General features: G+C 50.5%; 1 protein-coding gene across 17 annotated transcripts in view; it reads left to right on the forward strand.

Annotated features, from left to right (window-relative positions):
* The window catches only part of PLEC (plectin), a 151165-nt gene that overhangs the window by 89104 nt on the left and 49925 nt on the right, over positions 1-12136 (forward strand). For 14 of the 17 annotated variants that reach the window (XM_066578167.1, XM_066578170.1, XM_066578155.1 and 11 more), the window contains exon 2: positions 11159-11220. In XM_066578167.1, coding sequence (XP_066434264.1) covers positions 11159-11220 — 62 coding nt within the window. Of the gene's footprint in view, positions 1-7512; positions 7716-11158; positions 11221-12136 lie in introns of those variants that run through there. The other 3 variants (XM_066578163.1, XM_066578165.1, XM_066578169.1) reach the window with 1 other exon arrangement.

The raw sequence follows: 12136 nt of genomic DNA on the forward strand, positions 1-12136 counted from the left end.
CTGCTCACCGTTTCCTATTCTTTCCACAGCAGCAGCAAGGAGCGCATGAGCTTCACCGCCAAGACAGCCGCCCACCGTCTGTCCGCTGCATCCCGGCATCTGCCTATCCCTTCCATGCGGACTGCCGCCTCAGGGCTCCATAACGTCAGCTCCCCTGCTCTCTGGTCCCAATTGCTGGCCGCAGGATGCGCGTGTGCTTCGCCACCGATGATGCGGGTGGCCGGCCGGCTGCTCTGTGCTGCATCCCGCTATCCATCCTAACATCCTTCGTGCTGGCCGCCGGCTCAGGGCTCCATTACATCGGCTCCATATAATTGGTTTTCTTCTCTCTTGGCCTAGACCGCCATTTACATTTCTTCCAATCATGTCTGACCCCAGCGCACACTCGCCATCCTGCTGCAAACCGTAATCAACTTTTCAGGGATCCCCTTTCCCGTAGTAATAATGTGCCTGCTATGGCCCCACTTAGTAGTAATGACCCTCTCTGTGTCTCCACTTAGTACCAATTGGGGCCACAGAGAGTCCTATTTCTAAGACCCCCTCTGTGCCCCATTTAATGATAGGTGAACAAAGTTGCCTGAGGGCAGCGAAATGCCCCTTAGTTATGGCCCCGCTCTTTCCCCCACTGACGCCTGGTCAGGCGGGTTATTTGTCAGGACTAGTTGCTGCCTTTGATATATTTGTGGGAGATTGTGGCCGCCATTTAATCCCCACGTATGGATACAAGATAGGCTATACTACTTTATAATTAGATGAGAGCGATCTCCATATATATTTAGCTTACAAGAGTTGGCAATCGTCCTGTAGTTTTAACCCCTTAAGGATCAGGGTGTTTCGGTCCAAAAAGACAAGACTCTTTTTAGGGATTTTACCCAGGTGTTGGTTTTACAGCCCTATTTTTTTTTCTTCAGCTAACAAAATTATTTTTGCTGTGTTTTACAGGGAGATTTGTTTTATATCTCTTTTTTTCACAGAATTTTTTTGTTCTGGGTAAATGATTTTTTAAAATTATATTTTATTTTAAAAATTGATATATTTACGCTAAAATAAAGTAGAGAAATTGGTTCCTTAATTTGTTTGACATTTTGATATATATGATGACAGTTTAGGTTGGTGGCGGGGGGGGGGGGTCATTTCTCTCTCTCTCTCTCTCTCTCTCTCTCTCTCTCTCTCTATCTCATATCTATCATATCTATCATATCTAGCAACGAAGAGACTCTTTACCTTGGGCAGCTTTGCTTGTTCATTAATTAATAGCCTGGTTATATCCCTGTGGAATTTTTTGTTTCTTTTGCTATACCATTTACTAATACGACCCCCTCTGTGGCCATAATTAGTACTAGTGACCCCCTTTGGGGCTCCACTGAGTAATAGGACCTCTTGTGTGCCCCAGTTAGTAATAGGATCATAGGTGGCCCTACTTAGTACTAGTGTCCTCTCGGTGCCCCAAATAGTATAGGGCCACTTCTATGACTGATGTTTATGAGCCTAGTCACTTAGTTGTATGTAAGGGGGTGCAGATGGGGTACATTTGGAATTTGGGTGATATTTGCAAGATGAGCTATACTCTGTGATTTCTCATGTTCGCTTATGTCACCTGACAGGTCTGTGCAGTTCATAAAGTCCTTAGTTTGTCCACCAGGGGGCTCTCTGATCACATTGTCTGTTACACTGGGGACCTGAATGTTAGTTGGGTTCGTGATAGTTCTGAAGCCTATAGACTGTGAATGGCAAGGAGCTGGGGGTGGGGGGCATGGATCACCCACCGCCCACAACTTATATCACCCAGCTTTATCTGCAGTCCTTTTTCTGAATGACCTCCTCGTGTTCACATGAGTCTCCTCCAGGTTCTCCGGTTTCCTCCCAGACTCCAAAAACATACTAATACATAAATTTGGCTTGATACAATATTCATGATGTGTGAATGTGATTGGGACGGGGGACAGGGACTGATGTGAGTGATGAAAATGTGTACAGCGCTGCAGAATGTGTTGGTGCAATACAAGAGAGAGACGTAAATAATGTGTCACAGGTAAGAAATCACTAGATGCGTGCGCTGCGCAGGACTGTGAAACCAGATGTATATACGGCGCAGGGATGAGGCACTAGGTGCATAGGCAGTGTGGGGATAAGGCACCAGGTATATGCATGGCACAGGGATAAGGCACCAGGTATATGCATGGCACAGGGATGGGGCACCAGGTATATGCACGGCACAGGGATGGGGCACCAGGTATATGCACGGCACAGGAATGGGGCACCAGGTATATACACGGCACAGGGATGGGGCACCAGGTATATACACGGCACAGGGATGGGGCACCAGGTATATGCACGGCACAGGGATGAGGCACCAGGTATATACACGGCACAGGAATGGGGCACCAGGTATATACACGGCACAGGGATGGGGCACCAGGTATATACACGGCACAGGGATGGGGCACCAGGTATATACACGGCACAGGGATGAGGCACCAGGTATATACACGGCACAAGGATGAGGCACCAGGTATATACACGGCACAAGGATGAGGCACCAGGTATATACACGGCACAGAAATGGGGCACCAGGTATATACACGGCACAGGAATGGGGCACCAGGTATATACACGGCACAGGAATGGGGCACCAGGTATATACACGGCACAGGAATGGGGCACCAGGTATATACACGGCACAGGAATGGGGCACCAGGTATATACACGGCACAGGAATGGGGCACCAGGTATATACACGGCACAGGGATGGGGCACCAGGTATATACACGGCACAGGGATGGGGCACCAGGTATATACACGGCACAGGGATGGGGCACCAGGTATATACACGGCACAGGGATGGGGCACCAGGTGTATACACGGCACAGGGATGGGGCACCAGGTATATACACGGCACAGGGATGGGGCACCAGGTATATACACGGCACAGGGATGGGGCACCAGGTATATACACGGCACAGGGATGGGGCACCAGGTATATACACGGCACAGGGATGGGGCACCAGGTATATACACGGCACAGGGATGGGGCACCAGGTATATACACGGCACAGGAATGGGGCACCAGGTATATACACGGCACAGGAATGGAGCACCAGGTGTATACACGGCACAGGGATGGGGCACCAGGTGTATACACGGCACAGGGATGGGGCACCAGGTGTATACACGGCACAGGGATGGGGCACCAGGTGTATACACGGCACAGGGATGGGGCACCAGGTGTATACACGGCGCAGGGATGGGGCACCACGGATATACACGGCGCAGGAATGAGGGGTTTAGATTGTAGAGCCCCACAAACTGTATCCTGATCTGCACCTCATTATTCCCCTTCCACTCATCTCAGAGCAAAAGCTTCCATGTCATATTTAATTCTGATATCACCAAAGCTGAGTGATCAGAGCCAGTAGCCAGATAGAGGGGTAAACAGAGCGCCCCCTGCTGCTGCAGGTAGAAAAGATTACTAGAGAAAGTAATTCACTGCCCTCTTCTGTACACTTTCTCATTACCTGTGCTCTGTGCCAACGGTATAACAACTGTCTGGGCAGCGCAGTTGACTGGCAGGGGTGCAGATGCCACAGCGGGCAGCGCCCTCTGCTTTGTGAGATGTAACAGCGGATGGAGTTGTTTTCCAGGTGGAGGAATATGAGACATCCGTGAGGTATTTCACCCGCCCCGTCCTATCAGTGATCTCCCTATGAGGAATGTACTTCTCCTTTGACTCCCTGTTGCTGCAGCAATATCCGGGGTGTCAGTGTAAATACGGTCAAAAGAGGTTGGTGGATTATTAACCGTTTCCCACAGAGGGAGCGCTGATCTAAGGGGCGGCCCCCATTGTACTCCTGAGGAGGGGGTTATTGTCTCCAGTCCAGAGGTCCCATCCGGTCACCAACTGCTCACACCTAGAAAACAAACACTCATGTATCCTATCCCTGCTCTATCCAATATATACCTGTATACACGCACTACCCTGCCACAGAGTATGTGTATGTAATATATATGACATATAACACTGTGCAGCGTCCCTCGGCATTCATTGATCTCTCTGGTTAATCATTATCCACAGACAGTTCTGCTATTACATTGTACTCTGTAGACACCCAGACTTCATATCCACTTGTGTAGCAGGGCCTGAAGCTTTACCCTGCGCAGAAGAGCTGACACTCTATAGGTCACACCCAGTATAGCACCATAACGTATTCCCAGGAAAGCCAACATTTCCTTAAACTCACCACTGAGTGAGAGGAATTGACTGTCCTAAGGCACTAATACATAACCGCACCTCAGGGAAGACGTGCGGACACTCCCGAGGCGTAGCATACATCCACCACCGCCAGTCTAGACCTCTCTTACAGTAATGTACAGTATATAGTACCGAGATGCACAGGTGGACCGTGAGCAGGAGACACGTCTATCCTCACCTGTAGTAATGTATATAGTACTGAGATCTATAGAGTAGACATGGGCGACTGCCGGTGGAGTAGACATGGGCGACTGCCGGTGGAGTAGACATGGGCGACTGCCGGTGGAGTAGACATGGGCGACTGCTGGTGGAGTAGACGTCTGTGACATCTCTGGTTGAGCAATGGTCACATGTTAATCATGCATTACTATGAGGAGGGTTGGGCAGGGATTCCGGTCTTGTGGATCTGGTGATTCCTGTTGTATCACGCAGGGTGGGGGGATCAGATGACACATTATATCACTAGGAGGTCCCCCATTGTTAACCCTTCAGTTACCATGTTAGCCCACAGAGTTTCTGTTCCTCTTTTTCTATCTGTCGTCCTTTTCTGTCCCAGCTGCTTGTTCTACAGCTGCTGGGTGACCATCCCTCGTGCCCGCCATTAGGGTAAATGTACACGTAGCGAAAGTGCTGCGCCACAAATTACAGTACCAGCCACGCGGATGAAATTGGTAAAAATGTCATCTACACGCAGTTAATTGCTGGTAAATTGACCTATGATGGCAGATTTGGCTTCTGTCACAGATTCTCTATGCAGATTTCACCCCGTTTGAATGTAGAGGGGTTAAATTCACCGCCAAATCCTCGTGTTATATATTTCGGGTTTTGGTCAATGTCCTATGCTAGATTTGTGGTAGATTTTCCTGCTTTGCGGATGTTTAGACTGACTATGGCGCGGATTTTGCCTCTAAGGGCCTCATAGTTTTGCTTGCAGAAAATCTGCTATAGAAACCGCATCCATTAAACCATTGTCTTCAATGGGTTCCCTCACATGTTAATAAATACGCTATATGCTCTATATTTTTGCACCATCTGTACTAAATTGCGCACTTAGCAGTGTGATTCCGCAGCGGTTTTTTTCTAACACCGGCGACTAATTGAGCTGTTGAGGCGGTTCAGAGCGCTGTGCGTCTCCCACTCTGATGTTAACTAAAAAAAGGATACTTGCCTGCGAAGAAGAGCGCAATAACGTCACGCTCATGTGCAGGAGGCCTAAAAACTGCGGCATAAATCTGCAACTAAGCTGCCGAAGTTATGCAAATAATTGGCCGCAGATCCTTAAGTGGATTTAGTCCTTTTTCAATGAGTAAATCCACGGGCAGAAATAGTGTATAATCTAATTTCCTATAGGACCCTGGAGAAGAGTGCATGGAAAACACTTGCGATCCGTTCACAGAAGTGATGCGAATTTTAATCAAAAACGTCTCGCCGTGAATATCGCACGTTGGCAAGCGTGATATTAGGCTGAGCTTCTGTGTTCTATTCGGCAGCCCACAATGAAACGCGCCGCCTGGAAATTCTCATTAGTCGTTGGGTGTAATTATCTCGCTCTATCATATAATAGAGCGCTAACAGGAGATTATCCTCCGGTAATGGGGGGGGGGGGGGGGTGCTTGCGCAATTCTTCTGTGGGTCATCATTTTGTGAATGGCGGCACATTAATGATTCACATGTGACTTTTGGATCCTTGGTTGTGACGAGGAGCAGCAGCCGTGTCGGCGCCCCGCGTGTGGGCGCAGCATCGGGGTGTCACAATCGCAGCGCCGTGTTTTGTACATTGTGAGTGACGCATGACACGGTGTCCCAAGGGCGGCTTTGCATGGCAGAGGCGTGATGGAGGCCGCATCCGAGGTGTGGAGCCGGGAGGGTGGGGCGCGGGCTCACAGGGGTTAATCTGCGTAAGCGCGGTCGGCAGGAATGTGTAGCTGCTAGATATTTAGACAGTTCTGTCACAGCAGGTTATAGGAATGTGATGGCTGTTGAACACTGCGCCAAAGCACCAGCCGTGCGACACCCCAAATACAGGGGGGACATCCAGTGATGCACAGGGATGTTATCACCCAGGAGACCCCAAAAACATGGGGCGTACCACTGGAGTGACCCCACAAGACACAGCTCCGTACCTCATGACCTGAGCTGGGCTGTACGTATCTCGCGGTCTGAGTTGTACTCTGTGTATCTCGCGGTCTGAACTGCGCTCTGCGTATCTCATGGTCTGATCTGTGCACTTCAGATCCTGCAGCCTTAGTTATGCTCTGCGTATCTCACGGCCCTAAAGGACCTTTCACACGGAACAGAATTCTGCGTCCTATCCCTGCGGGGCTCGTATTTCGCACCCGGTAAAATCTGCGCGTCTTTAGTTCAAAACCGCAGGAATAAATTCTGCAGCAGGAAAGCTTCTACAGCAGAATTACGGACGTCCTGCAAAATTGTTGCTGTGGATTTCTAACATAAGGAGATGTAATTCCGAAGTAGGCCAACTTCACACTGTGCATCCCGCCCCATATCGCGCGCGCCACTATGTGAATTACCCGTAAATGCAAGGCATTTTTAAGTCAAAACAACCTCCCATATCTTTGGGGGTGCGGCTGACAGTGGAGCATCATGGAGTATCTCGCAGCTTGAACCGTGCTCTGTGTACAGTATCTTGCAGCTTGAGTTGTGCTCTGTGTATCTCGCAGCTTGAGCTGTGCTCTGTGTATCTCGCAGCTTGAGCTGTGCTCTGTGTATCTCGCAGCTTGAGCTGTGCTCTGTGTATCTCGCAGCTTGAGCTGTGCTCTGTGTATCTCGCAGCTTGATGCTATGCTCTGTGTATCTCACTACTTGCTCTGCGTATCCCGCAGCTTGCGCTAAGCTCTGCGTATCCCGCAGCTTGCGCTGGGCTCTGCGTATCCCGCAGCTTGCGCTGGGCTCTGCGTATCCCGCAGCTTGCGCTGGGCTCTGCGTATCCCGCAGCTTGCGCTGGGCTCTGCGTATCCCGCAGCTTGCTCTGGGCTCTGTGTATCTTGCAGCTTGCGCTGCGCTCTGTGTATCTTGCAGCTTGCGCTGTGCTTTGTGAATCTCAAAGCTTGTCTCAGGCTGGAGTTTGCAGTGACAGGATGGGGAGGCCGGGCATCCTGTGGGGAGTGGCAGGGGGGCACACCTTGAGTGGGTCAGTGACACACCTCGGAAAGGGGCAGGCGCTGAGGAGGCAGGGCAGGAACCAGACAGGGCAGGCTTGGAATTGCTTAGCCTGCGGCCAATCTAGGGGGAGAGAGAGAAAGGGAAGGAGGGAGGTGAAGGCTGAGAGTCAGAGCGGAGAGCAGACCCATCAGGAAGAGACAGCAGATTGTAAGCTCCATGGACCAGCAGATGTATCGCACTAATGCAGCCCTACCGTCCAATCAGGACAGCTCCTTCCGCCAGAGAACCAGCTCCGAGGACAACCTGTACCTGGCGGTGCTGAGGGCCACAGAGGGCAAGAAAGGTACCGGCTGGGTGTGGGCAGCTCGGGGTCCAGCCGTGGGCAGCTCGGGGTCCAGGTGTACACAGTGGGATGGTAGCACGTTAACCCTTCCTTTGCCAGTAGCTGTGAGTTCTATGATAACGTTTATTAACTCATACTATGCTAAACTGAGTGTGAGCTATGCCCGATTGCTGTGTGGCATCTCTGTGGCAGGCTCAGTGGGCACACTTGGGATAGGTAAGATCTTAGGAACAGCATGGATCTTTACGTATATTCTTTTGCTCTGGTGTCTCCTGAGGCCTCTGTAAGAGTAAGATATGAGGGGGCCACCATACCTGCATACAGCATCCTATAGCCTGGTATTGGGGCAGGGGCAGTATACCTGGGTACAGCAATCCTATAATGTTATTTAGGGGGGGGTGAGGCAGTATGCCTGTGTACAGCATCCTGTAGCCTGTTACGGAGTTCACCATACCTGTGTATGGGGTCTATAACCCGTTATTGTGGGCCAGTATACCTGTGTATGGGGTCTATAACCCGTTATTGTGGGCCAGTATACCTGTGTATGGGGTCTATAACCCGTTATTGTGGGCCACCATACCTGTGTATGGGGTCTATAACCCGTTATTGTGGGCCACCATACCTGTGTATGGGGTCTATAACCCGTTATTGTGTGCCAGCATACCTGTGTATGGGGTCTATACCCGTTATTGTGGGCCAGCATACCTGTGTATGGGGTCTATACCCGTTATTGTGGGGCACCATACCTGTGTATGGGGTCTATAACCCGTTATTGTGGGGCACCATACCTGTGTATGGGGTCTATAACCCGTTATTGTGGGGCACCATACCTGTGTATGGGGTCTATAACCCGTTATTGTGGGCCATCATACCTGTGTATGGGGTCTATAACCGGTTATTGTGGGGCACCATACCTGTGTATGGGGTCTATAACCTGTTATTGTGGGCCACCATACCTGTGTATGGGGTCTATAACCCGTTATTGTGGGCCACCATACCTGTGTATGGGGTCTACAACCCGTTATTGTGGGCCACCATACCTGTGTATGGGGTCTATAACCCGTTATTGTGGGCCATCATACCTGTGTATGGGGTCTATAACCGGTTATTGTGGGGCACCATACCTGTGTATGGGGTCTATAACCCGTTATTGTGGGCCACCATACCTGTGTATGGGGTCTATAACCCGTTATTGTGGGCCACCATACCTGTGTATGGGGTCTATAACCCGTTATTGTGGGCCACCATACCTGTGTATGGGGTCTATAACCCGTTATTGTGGGCCATCATACCTGTGTATGGGGTCTATAACCCGTTATTGTGGGCCATCATACCTGTGTATGGGGTCTATAACCCGTTATTGTGGGCCATCATACCTGTGTATGGGGTCTATAACCCGTTATTGTGGGCCATCATACCTGTGTATGGGGTCTATAACCCGTTATTGTGGGCCACCATACCTGTGTATGGGGTCTATAACCCGTTATTGTGGGCCATCATACCTGTGTATGGGGTCTATAACCCGTTATTGTGGGCCATCATACCTGTGTATGGGGTCTATAACCCGTTATTGTGGGCCATCATACCTGTGTATGGGGTCTATAACCCGTTATTGTGGGCCATCATACCTGTGTATGGCATCCTCAGACCTGTTATTGGGGGCACTTTACCTGTGTTTGGCGTCCTATAACTTGATATGGGGAAGGGCAGTATACCTGTGTAAAGCGTCATACTACCTGTTATCAGGAGCGTTATACCTGTATATGGAATCCCATTACCTGCTGTTGGGGGTGGGGAGGGGGGCACTATACCAGTTTGGGTACCATAACCAGTTATACCAGTTGTTGTGGGGGGCAGGGCATTATAACTGTATATGGTGTCCTATAACCTGTTATTGTGAGTGTGATACCAGTGTACAGCGTCCTCTTGGGGGCTACTATACCTGTGTTAGACATCCTATAACCTGTTATTGGGGGGGCGATATACCTTTTGTATGACGTCCTATTACCTGTGATTAGGGGGCGCTATACCTATGTATGACGTCCTATTACCTGTGATTAGGGGGCGCTATACCTATGTATGACCTCCTATTACCTGTGATTAGGGGGCGCTATACCTGCGTATGACCTCCTATTACCTGTGATTAGGGGGCGCTATACCTGCGTATGACGTCCTATTACCTATGATTAGGGGGCGCTATGCCTGCGTATGACGTCCTGTTACCTGTGATTAGCGGGCGCTATACCTGCGTATGACGTCCTATTACCTGTGATTAGGGGGCGCTATGCCTGCGTATGACCTCCTATTACCTGTGATTAGGGGGCGCTATGCCTGCGTATGACGTCCTATTACCTATGATTAGGGGGCGCTATGCCTGCGTATGACGTCCTATTACCTATGATTAGGGGGCGCTATGCCTGCGTATGACGTCCTGTTACCTGTGATTAGCGGGCGCTATACCTGTGTATGACGTCCTATTACCTGGGATTAGGGGGTGCTATACCTGCGTATGACGTCCTATTACCTGGGATTAGGGGGCGCTATGCCTGCATATGATGTCCTATTACCTGTGATTAGACGGCGCTATGCCTGTGTATGACCTCCTATTACCTGTGATTAGGAGGCGCTATGCCTGTGTATGACCTCCTATTACCTGTGATTAGGGGGCGCATTGCCTGTGTATGACCTCCTATTACCTGTGATTAGGGGGCGCTATGCCTGTGTATGACCTCCTATTATCTGTGATTAGGGGGCGCTATGCCTGTGTATGACCTCCTATTACCTGTGATTAGGGGGCGCTATGCCTGTGTATGACCTCCTATTACCTGTGATTAGGGGGCGCTATGCCTGTGTATGACCTCCTATTACCTGTGATTAGGGGGCGCTATGCCTGCGTATGACGTCCTATTACCTATGATTAGGGGGCGCTATGCCTGCGTATGACGTCCTATTACCTGGGATTAGGGGGCGCTATACCTGTGTATGACGTCCTATTACCTGTGATTAGGGGGCGCTATGCTTGTGTGAGGCGTCCTGTAACCTGTTATGGAGGGTGCTATGCCTGTATGGTGTTATTATCCTCTAGGGGAAGTGTTTGGGTCTCGCGTGTTATTGCCTCTTGGAGTTGTTCTACTATATACAGGGCTGTGCTTTGGGTTTTGCACAGTGATGACCCCGTTACCTGTGTCTGTCTGGTACAGACCCTCTCGTAAACAGTCTGAGGCCCGCACTGCTCCTGGGGTCCCCATCCAGCCCGTTGTGTAATATTACACATAGCTCTGCACCTTACACTGCTCTATAGGTGAGGACGCACCATTATCGGGGTGCACACCCTTTTCACACATTAATCTGAGGTCCTGATATGTGAGGATACGTGGGGGTTCAGTGCAGGGAGGGGAGATCGGCTCTTCTGCTTATTTAACCTGTTGTCTTCTCTCTTACAGATGAACGAGACCGAGTGCAGAAGAAGACATTTACCAAATGGGTGAACAAGCATCTTATCAAGGTGAGTGCAGGTCCACCAATATGTGTCCACGGACCGAACACCCTCTTATCAACAATTGGTGCCCTGCACCTGTATATACACCCCTTCAAGCCCTGCTTTCCACCTGCACATACTACCCAACAACAAGCGCCCTCCACCTGCACATACTACCCAACAACCAGTGCCCTCCACCTGTACATACAACCAGTGCCCTCCACCTGTACATACAACCAGTGCCCTCCACCTGTACATACAACCAGTGCCCTCCACCTGTACATACAACCAGTGCCCTCCACCTGTACATACAACCAGTGCCCTCCACCTGCACATACAACCAGTGCCCTCCACCTGCACATACAACCAGTGCCCTCCACCTGCACATACAACCAGTGCCCTCCACCTGCACATACAACCAGTGCCCTCCACCTGTACATACAACCAGTGCCCTCCACCTGCACATAGTACCCAGCAACCAGTTCCCTCCATTAGCACTTACTACCCAGCAACCAGTGCCCTCCACCTGCACATAGTACCCAGCAACCAGTGCCCTCCACCTGCACATAGTACCCAGCAACCAGTGCCCTCCACCTGCACATAGTACCCAGCAACCAGTGCCCTCCACCTGCACATGCAACCAGTGACCTCCACTGGCTCATGGAACGACAGTCAGGCACATAAGCACCCAACGGCTGTTTCAGCGACTGTTACTCCAGTGCTTTCACAAAGCAGCGATAATTGTTCAGTGAATCAAGGTGGAGCGGCTGGAGATCTCTTAGAATCATAGAATGATAGAGTTGGAAGGGACCTCCAGGGTCATCGGGTCCAACCCCCTGCTCAGTGCAGGATTCACCAAATCATCCCAGACAGATGTCTCTCCAGCCTTTCTTCCGGCCACCTGCCTCCCCTCATTGTGAACAGGTCGTCGTTTAACCCCTTA

The sequence above is a fragment of the Eleutherodactylus coqui genome, chromosome 9 (genome assembly GCF_035609145.1).
Source record: "Eleutherodactylus coqui strain aEleCoq1 chromosome 9, aEleCoq1.hap1, whole genome shotgun sequence".
Lineage (NCBI taxonomy): Eukaryota > Metazoa > Chordata > Amphibia > Anura > Eleutherodactylidae > Eleutherodactylus > Eleutherodactylus coqui.